Genomic DNA, 17,399 nt, shown 5'->3' with positions numbered 1-17,399 from the left:
TCCTGGTATGCCCCACAGAGGAACTTACGGTCTTCAAATAAAAACATCTTGAAGGTCCCAGGCCACAGAGAGGTTAGGCTGGCCTCAACTAGAGCCAGGGCTTTTTCGGCTGCGGCTCCAACCTGGTGGAATGCTCTGTCACAAGAGACTAGGGCCCTGCGGGACCTGACATCTTTCCGCAGGGCCTGCAAGACAGAGCTGTTCCGCCAGGCCTTTGGTCAGGGCGCAGCCTGACTCCCTCCTTTGGCAATCTTTACAAAACTTTAGTTTATGGTTGCCATCAATTTTGATTTTAATTAATTTTTATAATGTTTTTATAATGTTGCACTACTTCAGTGTTGTTAGCCGCCCTGAGCCCGGTTTCGGCTGGGGAGGGCGGGATATAAATAAAATTTATTATTATTATTATTATTATTATTATTATTATTATGATGTAAGCCAAGCAAGCCAGAAATGGAAAGGCTCTCTTCAGTTTAGCAAAACCAATGCTATGTCCTAGTGGACTGCAAAGATTCAATTAAGGAAGTTGATAATATAGCTATTGGTAAATGGGATGAGTTTTAAGGTTGTTGTTGTTGTTGTTGTTGTTGTTGTTGTTGTTGTTATTACTACCCCGCCCATTAGGGATGCAGGTGGCGCTGTGGGTTAAACCACAGAGCCTAGGACTTGCCAATCAGAAGGTCAGCAGTTCGAATCCCCGCAACGGGGTGAGCGCCCATTGTTCAGTCCCTGCTCCTGCCCACCTAGCAGTTCGAAAGCACGTCAAAGTGCAAGTGGATAAATAGGTACCCCTCCGGCGGGAAGCTAAACGGTGTTTCCGTGCGCTGCTCTGGTTCGCCAGAAGCGGCTTAGTCATGCTGGCCACATGACCCGGAAGCTGTACGCCGGCTCCCTCGGCCAATAAAGCGAGATGAGCGCCGCAACCCCAGAGTCGGTCACGACTGGACCTAATGGTCAGGGGTCCCTTTACCTTTACCTTACCCCACCCATTTAACATTAAAAACATCCTGATAATTTTTGAAGGAGTATTATTACCTTGATACATGAACCTGTTGGTTGACAGAACAGTAATTCTCTGTAACCTCTGTGTAAGCTCTGCCTCGGTGGCACAAACAGGGTTGTCATGACTCATTCTTCGCTGCATCATCAAATTGAGTTCATCGCTTGCAATTGTACGCATTCTCATTAGCAATGTGTCTGACTGAGCAAGAGAAAATTTTCTAGCTGCTTCAAAATGAAAAAGAAATATCAACAGAAAAAGAAATATCAATAAAAGAGCTATTGATTAAGAGCCCCAGCGCTACTGAAAAAGACTCTAGTGGTGATCAAAAGGAGGGAATCTACAATTATCTTAGGAAAGGAGAACAAATGTTAGACGATTCATCAATGTGAACTAAAAGGGGGCGGATCAGTCAGGCTAAGTGTCAAAACAGCTTCAAGAAATCTAGCTGATTTACATATCATCAAAACATTTTTGATGACACGATGCTCTAAATCTAATTCTGCAAAAGCATTTCGTGAGAAATGTTTTTTCAGAATGAGTTGGTAGGCACAGCTACCATTACTGCACCTGTATCTGTAGGGAACGAACAGAAAGCAGTTCCAAGAGGGGACAGGAGGGACGACTCCAAATTTAACAGACTGAAGGAGGAAGGCATCTCAAGTTGACCATAAGAAGGGAAATGTTGTCTTGGTAGATGAGGAATAATGGAGTCTTTCATTGCAACTGAACCTTTGTTTTAAACAAAAAATATCAGTTTTATGTGACTAATCTGTAGTATATACATACTGCAAAGTCCTTTTACAAAATAAAATAAAATCAGAGTTCAAAGAGAGTCTAGAAACAGGAAAAGTTAAACTGGCACTCCAGTTCTGAAAATAGAAGTAGGCTATTGGGCTATCTAATATCCCAACTGGGTGAATTGAAGGAGATCAAATGTGCCCAAGGATATGTCTGCACTAGCTGTTTTTTGAACTCATAACAAAATAATGATGACCAGGTGCAGTCTAGGGGTGGAGAGTATGTCCATTTTGGATTCTCTCAGTTTCCCATTTTTCTAACCTTAGCATTCGAATCAAGTCCTCGTGAAAAATTGTTATCATCTGGGTGCTCATTTTTCCTAGCATACATATTTTTGCAAACAACCTTCCCTAATATACTGCACTTTTGTTAAGTCATTTTTGCACTCAGGTGCATTTTAATGCACACTTTCCCCTAATACATGCATCTTTGTACACATTTTTTTGCTGTACAACTGTATTACAAAATTTAGAGATGCACAAAAGGAAGGCTTGCATATTGTTTCAGGAAGGGGAAATTTGGTACACTTTCATGAGAACTGAACAGGATTTCTCCACTATCTTTAGTCGGTACCCCCATCTTGATTCCTGTCTCTGATCAATGCTCCTCTTCCAGTTTGTGCTGTTTTTATGCAGTCCCAAAAAGTCTGCCTCTCCCTAGCCAGTGTCCTGCTGGTCCTCCTCTATATGAAAGGGCACCCAATTATCTGTGTACACATGCAATGTTGTCATTTAACTGAACTGGTTCAAAATTGTATGTCCCAGTCCTGCTTTGCAAAGTCCCCGATAACAACATTCACTCATGGGAAACTAACATTTTAAAAGAACATCTCCACAACGGGATAGGTTTCACTGCAAATTATGATCAGGGATTTCTAATTTCAAAGAAAAAAGAAAAAGAAACAACTGAATTTCATTACTCACCAGCGATGCTCTGACGTTTTTGCAATATAGCCTGCTGATGTGAAGGAATTAATTGGGACGAATTGCTTAGATCTTCTGAGTCTTGATTTGCTGCGGTTTTTATGAACTCAATGCCTGCTTGTAGGACTCTGAACTGCAAAGCAATGGCCATATCTGAAAGGAAGAGATCAAATGAACAAGCATTTCTTCAAACTGTGAAATTGTTAAAATAAATAAAAAAGTTACTTTTCAGTACATTCACACAAAGGAACTTGCGACATACTCTGTGTTCTTTCATTCTTGCTGTTCTGAAGATGTCCAAGTAACACCATGAGATCTTCAATAATCCGAAAATACTGGGAACCTGAAGAGCTGCAGGCATGGATTGTCACTGCTACAAGTAACTGCTGTATATCACACACAAGTAACCTGCAGTCATTTGAGATGCTGCTGCAAAGGAAGTTAAATCATTCACCTGAATTCCATTATTTTTATAAGAATGACACACATATTCAGTGCCAACTAACCTGTATCTACCCTAATCCCATTATTTGCTTGGCGATTCCTGACCTTCCCATCCAATACTTAATTTATACATCTAACTAAGAACCGTAAGCTTTCTAGGAAATGTCCATCGAAAGATGTTCATCCTGTACAATGACCAGCACATTCTAAACAAATGTTTATAACAGCATTCAAAGCTTAAAATTTGAATACAGGAAACCCTATAGCAGGGGTCAGCAAACTTTTTCAACAGGGGGCCAGTCCACTGTCCCTCAGACCTTGTGGGGGGCCGGACTATATTTTGGAAAAAAAGAGTACGAACGAATTCCTATGCCCCACAAATAACCCAGAGATGCATTTTAAATAAAAGGACACATTCTGCTCATATAAAAACATGCTGATTCCTGGACCGTCCGCAGGCTGGATTTAGAAGGCGACTGGGCCAGATCCGGCCCCCGGGCCTTAGTTTGCCTACCCATGCCCTATAAGAAGGACTTGTTATGCTAAGATAATAAGCACTCTCTTTGGCAACAGAATTTATTAGACCCATTACTAATTTAAGAATGGAAATGTGCTCTCCTGTCACTTGCTTACTGCTTCTTGGGACAAGACTGCCTGCTACTTGAACAAAAACTAGAGCAATCTATACAGTGTAGGAATTCTAAAATAGTAGGGACTAATCCATCACTTACTTGGCTTCTAACCCGTTGAGAGCTGCCAAAGTATTGCACAGTGCATATAGCAAGCCATTATCTAGCAGCATGTCTGCCATTTTAGAACAGGAGTTTATGATTTGCATCAGGAAACAGAGGGAGTTATGCAGCAGGATGCTATCGTAGAGGGAGTTCTCTATAAGCCCCAGAACAGGTATCACACACCACTTTTGAAAAAGTCCAGCACCTTTCACATCTTCTAAATCAAAGCTGTTAAAGGGAGGAAAAGGCAATCTGTAATGCAGCTTTAAATATGCAACAAAAATAACAATCAACCCACATCTTATTGACCTTTCTGTGTTAGGCTATTAGAAGCAAGATGGAACTTGTATTTATAAATTCGTATGCAGTTAATTCAGTCACAACAAGGTATGTGGATGAAATCAAACCTCTGGCACTGAATAGCATCATGATTTGACACACAGCACTATCCAAAGTACTTAATTTGCTAGCCTAACAAGTCCTGGGATTTAATAATAAGAGATAACAAATTCAATTCAGCTTCTGTATTACAGGACAGAGAAAAATCACATTCGTAGAAAAACTAAAAATCTTATTGGCTATGATAAACCCTACTGGCTGTGCTAAATCATTCTACTGCTGGCACCATCATGAACACAAAGGCAGGAAAACCTTTGCTATAAATAAAATAACTTGGCCACAAACAGAGACTTTGATACACTGCAGATTAGCAGTGAAACAATTAGACCAGGGATGAAAAACCTGCTCTCCTTTCCTTTCCTTTCCTTTTCTTTCCAACACCAGTAGACTCTCACTAGTAGAACTAAACCTCGGGGTCCCTCCCTTCCAACTCTACAATTCTGTGATTCCCCTGGAGCCTGCCTACACACACACACACACACACACACACACACCTTGCCCAGGGTATCTTTAAAATTGGGAGAAACCCTAGAGAAGATTTTGCGCGTGTAAAGGGGGAGGAGAGGAAATTAAAGAGCTGTTTCACCAATGGAACACTATTAGCGCTGCTTTGGATACAGTGGTGCCTCGCAAGACGAAAAGAATCCGTTCCGCGATTCTCTTCGTCTAGCGGTTTTTTCGTCTTGCGAAGCAAGCCCATTGACAGCTTAGCGGATTAGCGCTATTAGCGGTCTAGCGGCTTTTAGCGATCAGCTGTTAAGCGGCTTATCAGCGGAACAGATGATAAGCGGCTTAGCGGCTTAGGAAGGGGGGGGGAGTGAAAAAAACACGCGGGAACTCGCAAGATTTTTTCGTCTTGCGAAGCAACCCCATAGAGAAATTCGTTTAGCGAAGCGCCTCCAAAACGGAAAACCCTTTCATCTAGCGGGTTTTCCGTCTTGCGAGGCGTTCGTCTTGCGGGGCACCACTGTACAACCAAATGAGCCTAATCTGGCCAAATACAACACAAGGAGTGTATATTTCACAAAACAAAATAAGGATTGATGAAATGGTTTTCTTTGAGGTGTGCTAATGGAATGGGAGTTCTTATGAACTGTTTACAGCATAAATTGATTTATTCTGAGTGGGCCTTTGCAGGGAGATGAAGGCACAGCAAGCAATTTATATTTGCCTACAGCATATTGCCCAATTTTTAGCTCAGCTAAAAATAAGTTAATCTATAGAGGATAAAAAAGTATTAGTTACTCTTCATCAAGACCGACTGATCGACCAAACAGCATTTCCATGAAGCATTCCATAAGTTCTTGAGTGCCTTGGTGAAGATATAACTGGTTAGCTAACAAAGAGAAACCGCGATTCTTCAGGAACTTCTCCTTTTGTTCCCTAGTTGCTCTGCTGAAATACGTGTCCAAAAGCTGAGGGAACAGAAGAATGATTTTAAGTTATTCATTATGAAATTCTTTTTCTAAAACTATTTAAGGTAGCAATCATGCCATTGCTTGTGGCAGTGAATTCCATATACACATTTAATATACTTATACTTAATATATATTGTACTTATTTCCCACTCTTGCATGGGAATTCTGGCGGTTTTCCATTCAGAGAATAGAATGCTCAGGGTCGGATTTAGGTTTGATGAGGCCCTAAGCTACTGAAGGTAATGGGGCCCTTTATATGTCCAGCTGTCCTTTGTCATCAACAAATTGTCACTGTTTTTTGTTGATGAATATATGGTAATTTATGGACCTAATAGGTATCTAAAGCCATTTGCACATAACAAACAGGAGCCTACACAACACCAAACACTGTTGCTGTATGTAGGTTTTATTTGTTTTTTATCTTATATTTTGAAAATGTACTTCCAGTATTTTTTTTACTTTAATTTTTTTTTTGGGGGGGGGGCCAAGAGAGTGGGGCCCTAAGCTATAGCTTGTTTAGCTTATGCGTAAATCTGGCACGGACAATGCTGCATGATCGTGTGCTTCTAGGCCATTCACTGGCATTCATTCATTTTATAAACTACTTTTTTATACCATATTCTAAACCTACAGTATTATGGTAGTGGGAGTGAGAGAAGATGTTCAGGAAAGGTCCTTAGTTACATCTTTGGTTGTGACCCATGAGATTGCTTAAGCAGTTTAATCAGGCTGCAAATGTGTATATTATACTTTTACGCAAACACAAACAAACAAACAAGCACTTATTTTTCCTACTTTAATAACTCCTTGTTGTATGAGAGGAGACGGATGGTTCACAAGAACTATGAGAACATCTGGCTGAATAAGCTTGTCCATCACATCTTGAAGCATGACATCTGGCAAGATCAAAAGTACTCTCCTCAAGAGCTGATAAAAACCACAGCATACAAGTACGAGACAGTCTTCTGTTGATCTGAACGGAAGAAGAGAATTTATTACTAAGATGCCCTTTGTATTTATTGTTGCACAGTAGCAGAAGATTGCAGCCACTGCCAGAATGAGTGGGGGCTGGAATGTAACAAGAAGAATGGTAATCCGCTTGCTTCTACCTCAACTGCACCATGTCTTACACCCAGTAGAAGAAAATGAATCTCTTTAATAGAAAGTTATCTTAATAGCTCCACTCTTTATATAAAACTCTACAGCATGACTCCTATCCAAAAGGAAAGTTCCAATATGTAATTCATGGACACAATCACATGGAGAATTGTGTCTTGTGAAGGAGCACAAGTTAGCAGACAAACTTTGGTTGCTGAAAACACCACTACAGTAGAATAAAATAATCCAGATCATATGCATGCATGCATGCATACATACATACATATAAATAAATAAATAAATAAATAAATAGTATTTTGCTCTGTGTGACTGCATATTAAGTAGTTTATTGTGTCCCCAAGGTCCTGCAAAATAGGTCCATTTCACACATATATAAAGCAGGCCATTCTTATACACCCCCTGCTGCAATTCTGTGATCCCAAACTTTGTGACCTTCTCAAACTTGTCCTTTTTTAAAAAAAGAGGCCATAGCAATTTCTACACTTTGCCCACGCCTACTTGCCATGAACACAAGGGTTGATCATGCATCCGTGCAGCCCTCAGTTCCAAAAAGGTTAACCACTCTTGCTCTAAGGCAGTTGTGGGGAACAGTTTGGCTCTCCAGCTGCTGCTGAACTACAACTCCCATCAGCCCCAGCAAGCATGGTCAATGGTCAGGGATAATGGGAGCTGTAGTTCAGCAACATCTGGAGGACCTGAGGTTGCCCACCTAATATTATTCACCTAATATTTTGGGGGTACTTTTGTCCACAAAATCAGCCAAGCAAAGTTCAGTTCTTGCCAAGTGAAAACTGCATGAACGTGAGAATTATAAACTTTCACATCCACGTACCTATCAGCAGTGCTTTCGGATTTCAGAGGAGCGTGTTTGCTAGTCGAGGAAAAGGCAAGATGTTCCCAGTCTTCCGAAGCTACACTCTTATCAGCCAGGCTTGGCCAACGAGCAATAGTGGATCCACTATGAGCTGAAAAGGCTAATCCCAAACCTGCAAAGTTGCCATGACTTTTCTGAAAGGTAGACAACCCTTTCAGATTGTCAGGACGCCTCAGGGACAATGCAGGTGCAGCGCCATCTTCACTCGATTTCATTCCTGTGTTTGCTTCTTGATTCTCTGAAGGCTTGTCCAACATTTCCACCTCTTCCTTTGAAATATCGAACGTCTCAGCAGAAGTCAACTCTCCCACATTTACAACTGTTTTTGCAGATTCACAGCTACTGAGTAAATGCATCGTTTTAAAGACCTCCAAGCTCTTTACGAAATTATTTTTATGCAGTAGCTCATCTACGTCAGTCTTTCGAAGTATATTCAAGTTCTCAGCACTGCTGCCCATGTTCCCACAGAACCCTTTTCGGTGCATTTGTGGAGAGGAAGTGAGAGATGTTGGTAGGCTTTTACACCGCCGGTCAGGTGCCTGAGGAACTGCTGTCTGTAGTTCACTGATTTCAGAAGAATCATTTCCTGAGAAAACAAATATGGCAAGTGCTATTCTCAATATTTTTTTACGTCAGTCCGTAACGAAAATATTACAGTGGAACCTTGGTTCTCCAACTTAATCTGTTCCGGGAGTCCATTCAACTCCCAAAACTGTTTGAGAACCAAGGGGCAGCTTCAATCGGCTGCAGAAAGCTCCTACAGCCAATCAGAAGCCATGGAAGCCATGCTGGGCATTCGGCTTTCGAAAAAGCTTTCAGGGTCAATGGCAGCAGCTGGAGGTAGCAAAGCTTCCGAACACCAGTTGCTGAAACTCACGGGAGAGGAGAGATCTCTTGTCTTCATGTACTGGTCCCTGGTTTCCCACAGGTATCTGGTTGGCCATTGTGAGAACAGGGTGATGGACTAGATGGGCCACTGGCTTGATCCACCAGGTTATTGTTATGTTCTTAAGGTCCACAAAGTGCTTCTGGAGAAAACCTAATACGGTGATACCTCAGGTTACATATGCTTCAGGTTACATACGCTTCAGGATACAGACTCCGCTAACCCAGAAATAGTGCTTCAGGTTAAGAACTTTGCTTCAGGATGAGAACAGAAATCGTGCTCCGGCGGTGTGGCAGCAGCAGAAGGCCCCATTAGCTAAAGTGGTGCTTCAGGTTAAGAACAGTTTCAGGTTAAGAACAGACCTCTGGAATGAATTAAGTACTTAACCAGAGGTACCACTGTACTGTTATTCGCCCATTATTTAAGTTCACTCACACTCATTCATCTTTACTGCCTTCCTTGTCAACCAACTCCTCTCTTAACGCTACTCTAGGGAAGAAATTTCACCAGCACTTTCCCACCTAATTTAACTGAAATTAACATGCCCACTGAACAAAAGTGGCCTGCCTTGTTAGTAGTAGTTACATGTTCTGCCTGTTCTGGTGTTCGAAAACTTTGCTACCTCCAGCTGCTAGTTTGTAAATTAAATATTATTTTTGTATAATATAAGCAGTATGCCACTGTTTTGAAGGTTGGTAATGTACTATTACTTGCTGCTGATAAACTGAAGGTGGAAACTTATTTGGCATCTTATAAATACATTTTCACATTGCTATGTATTTGCATCCATGCCAAAGGGACTAAAAGGGAGTGCTTAAATTTTCCTTGCCACTGTTTCTCCAGTCGAAACACACATTTTTTCACTAGCATGGTCTGAAACACAAGTAATCAGGGATTTTGAACTTTGGGTGGGGACATCTACACTTGGGGTGAGAGACCACAGCTCTGTTCCAAACATTTGTTTGTTAACATGTATTGTGTCCCTAAAGCAGAGGCTCTAAAGCATAATAAGTCAGGACCTTTATGCAGAAAGGACTATATTTCATAACAGTTACCTACAGCAAGCAACTGGAGAACATCTATTTCTTGAAAAAGTTTCCTGCTGCATTATAATTAATGTCAGCTAAAGATAGGCTGTTAATTGGTTTCGCACACAAAGTGTTCATACAGCATTTTATATCATGCCTCCAAAGTAAAACGGATGTCACACATGTCTTCTGAGTCATGCTTCAGTACACAAGGCAAGCAGCACCAGGACTAGTTGGAAATACTTCAGAAGTCCTAAATACAGAATGTTCCCGGACTACACTGGTCTTGGGCATAGAATATCTGTGTAATTTGACATTTCTGTGGCTGTTTATGGTGTGAAGGCTGCCATAAACAGATTTGCCCAGCACACTTCCCACTAGACGTCAGCAGAGCTGGAACAAAGTCGGCAGTGAAGAAAGCGGAATCGGGCCTGAGTCTTGACTGATCAGCAACACAAGATTGTTCTAGGTAGATTAAGTGTAGGTTGCTGTATATAGAGACCACTGTGAGTCCCCACAGCAGCAGATCTGCTTGCATCCTCTCAGCAGACCAAAACCAAAACTCTCAGTTGCTCACATAATGCCATGCGCATGTGCATGATTTCACTTTCTTATCTTGCAGCTGCGCAAACAATCCAGCTTCACAGCCAGAGCTTCGCATTACATACAGAAACTCAGAGAGACAGCTTTCTGAAAACGAATGACCAATACCCTCAAACAATTTCCGCATTGAAGAGAGAAATGGAAGTGGAAGATCTGATCCCAATCTCTTCCAAATTGGACATGCACACTCACTACACTTTTGGAAATGCACACGCTTTGTTCATCACTATGGGTGGTATGCAACTAAGTTTTACTGAGAGTAGATCTACTGAAATTAATGGCCCTAATTTGTGTTGATTAATTTCATTGGGTCCACTCTAAGTAAAATGTAGCTGAATATCACCCCTTGCTTTCAATTTAATCTATTTTTTACAAGCGTTAAATATCAGACACCCTTACATTAATGTTAGAAGTTCCTACATCTCTGTTAGGAAAATATTCTTTAAGAAACAGATAAAAAGTTCATGGAAGCTTTAAAGAGGGTTCCGGAATTTTCTTTAGTGTGTAGGAGTGGCACTCTAGGCTTGATTGGTGTCAGCTTGTAAACAGCTTGTATGTAATAGTAACAGAAATGCTTGTGCAACCAGTCAAGCAATAAAGAAGCTCCTGACTGTGAATTTAAGTATGACTCCTGTTCTTGTCCTCTGCCTCTGGGTAAAACTCTGCTACAAACAGTAAGAAGTGGTTTTACTGAGGTGCTACCACACACGCAGTAAAGAGCAGCGGAAATGTGTGGGCGGTAACCTCTAATAATCTCCTGTAAGCTATTCCCATGTCCATCAGGCACCAAACATTAGCAAGAGCTTTGCCACCAATTCTGCCAAGGCTGGATTCACATACCATTAGGCAGGTCAGCTGCACCACTAGAAAGTCTGCAAGGCGCCCCCTGCTCCAGTCTTCTCTCCTAAGGCAAGTCAGGAACAGTGTATCTACTTCACCACCACAGCTGCCTACACCAGCCTGAATCAGTCCCTTTAAGCTTCTGTGCTGCAGTACTCACTTCACTGTAACTTGGGAAGCTCAGGTCTTGTGGCAATTACTTACTTTCTTGACAAACAGCTGAAAATCCAGTTGGACTTGTAATTGCCAGTGCTGGACTGTCAATAGATTTTCCGCCACTGCTGGAATTCCTCAAATACATAATGGATTGGACCTTCTCTTGGAAAATGTTGCCATCTAGAAAAAGCAAACAAGGGAATTTAACATCTCAGAAGATTTCATTCCTTGCACAGAATTTAAGTGGAGACATTGAACTATGCTAAGTCTTGACCAGTATTGTGATTCATCGGAGCCACTCTGAACGAACGTATTAGAGGGTGTTGACAAAGATGCAGTGTAATCCTGTGTGTATTTATTCATAAGTTCATTTTACCAAGCTCAACGACACACTCTACAAACCTACAAAATTGACTCTTCAGTGTCTGTACATGCAACAAAGACCTTCGGCTTTAATTCTAATCAGGCTAGTAAGTAACCCTCTGAATTTAATGGTACTTCTAAAAAAGCCATGCCTATCTATGACAGTTTATCTCAGCTGCAAAGAGATTAAGCATTCCACTCCTGCAATCCTTAAGAGACACACAAAACAGCTAGTATCCAAGGTTCCAAAGCACAGAGCAACTTTGAATAAGTCACTTTTTAAGGCCTCAAATCCTTTATCCCTAAAATCAGAAGATTTATTTTGCAGGTACAGTGGTACCTCGGAAGTCGAACGGAATCCGTTCTGGAAGTCCATTTGACTTCCAAACGTTCGGAAACCAAGGCACAGCATCCTGCAGCCAATCGGAAGCGACATCGGATGTTCGGGTTCCAAAGAATGTTCGCAAACCGGAACACTCACTTCCAGGTTTGCAGTGTTCGGGAGCCAAAATACAACTGTATTAGCTTTTTACAAATATGTCAAATACGTTGAACATCAAGCTCTGAATTCAATACAATAGGGCTGAGAGCCTAAAAATCTGCTATCATAAACCAATCAGAATGCAAGTATGAATATAATCTGGGGAAACAAATCAAGAGTAGAAGCTATAAAACTAAGGGGGAAGGGATTGAAAAAAGGCAAACTGCTATGTTTCTGTAGTATTAATATAGTTAGTTTCTTATTTTCTGATTCAGGTCAAAACAATACTTTACCTATGTGCAGGGAAAAGTAGAAGTCTCTGGGATTGTGACATACATATGTATTAGTAGGAGGGTGAACTGCTAAGAGAAAATTGAAGATCAGTGCCAGCAATTCCAGATCTGGGGGAGAACCAAGTACTTCTTCAATTATTTTCACAAATGATGTGCAAACTTCTGTAGGCATAGATGTGAAGTTTTCTTCTTCCTGCTCCTAAGTGAGAAACAAAGAGAGAAACAAATAGAGTCCTACAAAATCACAATTTCCTTCTGTGTACTGTTCAAGGATATATATCTGACGAAACTGTATTCCTTTGTTTTACCTGTACTCACACTTCTAGGGTGCATGCATGTATAGCAGAGGGCATGTTACAGTATTATGTACAGCTGCTATTTCCAAGTATTATGTACAGCTGCTTTTCCAAGAAATGGTCAGAAAACTCCCTGCTGGCAATGGTTTATGTATCTCTTTCAAAACAGGAGATTGAATCAGATCCATTGACCCCTTCAAAATCTAGAATTTTTAGAAGTACCTGTAAGGTAATTACTCTGGGATGCCAATTCTCAACACTTAAGGTTTAGGATCAATTGACAATGTTACAAGCATGGTCCTGTAAACACTGGCATTATAGCTTGCAGCACTAAGCTCCACCCTAACTTGTGTGCGTGTGTGATCCAATGGAAACTTGTTATCAAGCAATTTTGAAACCTAATGTAATGCGTATCTACTATCTCAGATATAGCTATCATCTGCATTAACTGGCATCTGTGGCGAATATTCCAATGAGGCATGAGGGACCTACAGACCAGGAAAGTTAGAAGCGCATACTTTTTGTGGTGCAATGTCATCCCAAGTCCTGTTCAGATATACTTTCAAGGAGCAACATGAGTAGAAAAAGGCTGTGGAGCTATGTACCTGTACCCCCCCCTCCCCCAATCATCACATAGCTCTGCTGGCTTCCACATGTTCTAGTGTAACTTCTACAGCAGGAGAGCCTTTTCTAATTATGAAGGTTCCCCATTTGATTAAGCACTCTGGAGTACTGGGGTTCTAAGTAGCACAGGGAGACTCCACTGATAGAAAGGGCTATCTGTTACAAATGTTACACCAGAACACCAGCAAAAGCTGTCTGATATCAGGAGTGGAGTTGTAACAGTTAAATAGGGCTTATGGCATTTGCAGATCTAACTAAAAGTCACATCATAAATCAGTTAGCGGCATCAGTGGAAGTTGGGAAAGCCGGACGGCTTTCACTATTCAACAGTTTCTGTTCAAAATCATCACTATCTGTAATATCTTTATTAATAGGGCTGGAGAAAGAGGGGGAGTGTGAGTCAGATGCTGTGAAGCATCATGTACGTGTTCACTCTTACAGACAAGCATCTGAAACATTCAGAGCAAAGGCTGTGGTGCCTTACCTGCAGAACCTGGCATGTCAGCAGGAAGTGATGCACAACTTGAGCTTTGAGGAGCTGCTTAATGTTAAACGTCTGCTGCCAATGATCATCATGGATAAGGACTTCCAGAGCTGATAAGAGTGTTTCCCAAACACCTGGCTGCAAAAAGAGAAGTAGTCTTAGGCACACAAAAAATCAAAATGAAGTTAGAAGCAAGTTGCCATCAAAACTGTATTGGCAATGCTGGTAGAATAAAAAAACTGGAGCCAGCAAGGCAACCCAAAACTTCAGAAATCTAGATTGTTAGTGGGATGTCAATGAAAAACATCCTGTGCGCTTAGCATAACAGCGGTCACAAATGCATGCAGGACTTACATTTTACATCTAGACAGCAGCAAAATATTTGTTAGGCTTCCCTCTAAAGTACTATTAGCACCAGTCCAACATTTGAACCTGATTTCAGACCTGAAAATGATTGTGAATCAGAAGTTTGCATATGCTCCTGCTGAGGCTGTTTTTTTGTGGTCAAACTTGTCTAATAACCATTAAGAATTATGAAGATTGTTCAGGAGGATGGGGCTTTTCTACACTTTTAACTATTTCCTAAACACAGGTACAGGTGACAACTGCATCTTCTGCCTCCTGCCCCAGTTCTCTCCACAAAGCAGGGAGGATATATTGAGGAATGTTTACCTTCTCCAACGTGCTCTTAAAATCACTGGAGAATGATTTCATGAAGGAAAAAGTTTGCCAGGGGAACCATGACGAGAATAGGTAACTGACCTGCCTATAGGTCAGCAGGGCACCTTTGAGCACTATGGCGCCTCCCAAGCCCCACAACCCCTCCACATTTTTTTCTTAAAATTGAGAGGACCCTGCAATTTAGCTGGAACAGTATTTGGGGTGTTTGGAGGTGCCCACTTTGGAGGAGGGTTCTGAGCACTGCCATTTTTTTCTTCTGTAAAATGGGTATTTTGTGGTGCTCCTGAGTTTTAATTCAAATGTACCCTTGGGTCCCTAAAGGGTTGAGATCCCCTACATGAATTAAAAAGCAAACCCTTTCTATATAAGTGCACATTCAGAAGACAAGCCAACTGCTTGTTCTGGACAGGGCTGTACACCCTAAAGGATAAAATGCATAGCTTGGGGGTATTCTTGGATATATCTTGGTCATTAGAGGTCCAAGGGACCTTGGAAACCACGTCACATTTTCTAGAGGGAATAAAGAGATATTAAATTCTGGTAACAACCATGTTTTAACTTTGATTTAGTTGTGGAGCAGTCATGTTCTGATCTGTGCAAATCACCTGGGCTTTAGACCATATCTTCCAATCAAGTAGCAGCTCTTCCAATAGCTTGACATCTTGAATCACCGCTCTAGACTCTACATCTAGTATGAACTGCCCATTTTCATTCAGATGAATCATCTTCTCACTGCAGCATCCTGCAAGGAGAGTCTTGCAAAGGGATAACAAAGAGATTCAGTTTTGTGAAGTTATGAACCAGAAGTGAATGTGAAAAGTAGACTAACGATTTTGCCAAGATCAGTCAATGCAAAGAGAAGGTTTCAGCAGAGCACCTTACCTGCAAAATATGAAATCCAACGATACATTTGGGCTTTATCAACACCTGATGAATCATGGAATAACCATTGCAGTTTTCTAACTCATGTATTCTCTGCTGATTGTGTTTGGTTAAGGCAAGGATAACTTTCAGAGCTAAAGCTTGGGTTTCTTCACAGTCGCTGATTTCCACAACCTAAAAATAAGCCAATATGCCGCTTAAGTAATAAAGCATGTCTGACGGAGTGTTACTTCAGTGTTATTTGTCCTGCCCCACATGGATTATCTTGTTACAGTTATCATGGAAGAGCTATTTCATCTGCAAGCTCTTGGTCTCTACTGGAGGCACATTTTAGGCCTTTATTGCAGGGGTTGATTTGTAAAGGGAGACTAGACCATGTGCAATCCTATCACCAAACAAGGCACTGGACAGAATAAGAACTAAGTAATACCTATTACTTAAGGGACGCGGGTGGCGCTTTGGTCTAAACCACAGAGCCTAGGGCTTGCCGATCAGAAGGTCGGCGGTTCGAATCCCCACGACAGGGTGAGCGCCCGTTGCTCGGTCCCTGCTCCTGCCAACCTAGCAGTTCAAAAGCACGTCAAAATGCAAATAGATAAATAGGTACCACTCCGGCGGGAAGGTAAACGGCATTTCCGTGTGCTGCTCTGGTTCGCCAGAAGTGGCTTAGTCATGCTGGCCACATGACCCGGAAACTGTACACCGGCTCCCATGGCCAATAAAGTGAGATGAGCACCGTAACCCCAGAGTCGTCCGCAACTGGACCTAATGGTCAAGGGTCCCTTTACCTTTACCTTTAATGCCTATTTAGGTCACCCTTGTAGTGTGTTTCAAGTGCTTCAAAAGTGCCTCAAGCAAATTGGGAAATGGCCATGCTGGAAGTACCCTTCCTCTCCCATGCAGTGCCCTGGACTTTACAGTGGTCCACTGGATGTCACCCATTATTAATTAAAGTGATTATAATCCAGTGCTCCTGAATCTGTGAATAGCATAGACTCTGAAGGGCAAAATCCAAACCCGGGGGTGGGGGTGGGGAATGTAAGGGTGGGGGCTCTGCCACATCCACAGCCTTGCCATGCTTACAGACAAATTGCTTCACCATCCTGGAGTTGGCATGTCAAAAGGGACGGGGGACGGGGGACGGGGGACAGGACCCTGCTATTTTTCCAGTCAATTCCATTTTAGTCATGTTGCTTTTCTTCCTAATTAAAAGACTTCCAACCTACACATCCAAACCAAAACAAATTTTGAAACACTTTGCAAGAAGTGGTAGGTTAGGATTTCATTATGGGCAGTATTGGGCTATCAGCAAATGAGTAAGAACTTAGGTTTTAATTATTTAATTAATGCTCAAAGAATTGCTGGGCCTTTGGGGAGGGGGGCAATCACTGCATGTAAACTGCAGCTTCCCCACCCATACCTGATGTGTCACATACACTACTGTAGATGAAACGTAGCAGGGTATACACACACAAAAAGGTGCAATATCCCCGATTCTAGTTCTGCTTATAGCTTACAGTAGAAAAACAACATTTATTTACTGACAGCATTTTCCTTATACCTCCATTAACAACAGTGCTCCTTATTAGTAGCCCTATGAGGTGCCTGTCTGGGAGCAGCCTGGGTTTCATGCACCCGTTCACTTTATTTGCTTCCTCACATACTAGCAATCAAAAGACCTGAAAGTCTGCCATGACAAATGCACTAAGAGGGAAAGCAATTTTTCAGAATCTTACCCTGGCAAAAAGGAAGACAAAGGACCCAGTTCCACCAATCTCGTGCAGTATGCCCTGAAGACCTTTGTATTCTGCCGGCTGTAGCATTTTCAGGTAATAAGGATCTGGCAAATTGCTTTGTACTTCTTTTGAGCTGAAAGGTCGTTGGGAAGGAATGGTTTTCGCTTGACCTTTAAGCCTGATTACTGGCTCATAGATTGTATAGTGGCCAGGGCAGCAAGTGGTGTAAACAGTAGCAAGGCTTTCCTGAAATACAAGACAACATTAAAGGAGCTTGCAGCTTTTATCCAAATCACTACTTTTCTTTTGAGCTTCCACTGTCATGGTCGGCACA

At 41.8% G+C, this 17,399-nt stretch overlaps 1 protein-coding gene across 4 annotated transcripts in view; it reads right to left on the bottom strand.

Moving 5' to 3' along the window:
• The window catches only part of LYST (lysosomal trafficking regulator), a 76,832-nt gene that overhangs the window by 28,387 nt on the left and 31,046 nt on the right, over positions 1-17,399 (bottom strand). For 2 of the 4 annotated variants that reach the window (XM_079971791.1, XM_079971793.1), the window contains exons 17-29: positions 17,066-17,311; positions 15,330-15,503; positions 15,053-15,202; positions 13,767-13,904; positions 12,363-12,561; positions 11,274-11,405; positions 7,671-8,298; positions 6,515-6,692; positions 5,547-5,716; positions 3,900-4,130; positions 2,987-3,153; positions 2,725-2,877; positions 1,036-1,227 (exon numbers count right to left, since the gene is read on the bottom strand). In XM_079971791.1, the coding sequence (XP_079827917.1) occupies positions 1,036-1,227; positions 2,725-2,877; positions 2,987-3,153; positions 3,900-4,130; positions 5,547-5,716; positions 6,515-6,692; positions 7,671-8,298; positions 11,274-11,405; positions 12,363-12,561; positions 13,767-13,904; positions 15,053-15,202; positions 15,330-15,503; positions 17,066-17,311 (2,758 nt within the window). The remainder of the gene's footprint in view (positions 1-1,035; positions 1,228-2,724; positions 2,878-2,986; positions 3,154-3,899; positions 4,131-5,546; positions 5,717-6,514; positions 6,693-7,670; positions 8,299-11,273; positions 11,406-12,362; positions 12,562-13,766; positions 13,905-15,052; positions 15,203-15,329; positions 15,504-17,065; positions 17,312-17,399) is intronic. The other 2 variants (XM_079971792.1, XM_079971794.1) reach the window with 2 other exon arrangements.

The sequence above is a fragment of the Podarcis cretensis genome, assembly GCF_951804945.1.
Source record: "Podarcis cretensis genome assembly, chromosome: 3".
NCBI classification, from domain to species: domain Eukaryota; kingdom Metazoa; phylum Chordata; class Lepidosauria; order Squamata; family Lacertidae; genus Podarcis; species Podarcis cretensis.
Note: the sequence above shows the minus strand (reverse complement) of the source record. Positions and strands in the feature narration are given on the sequence as shown.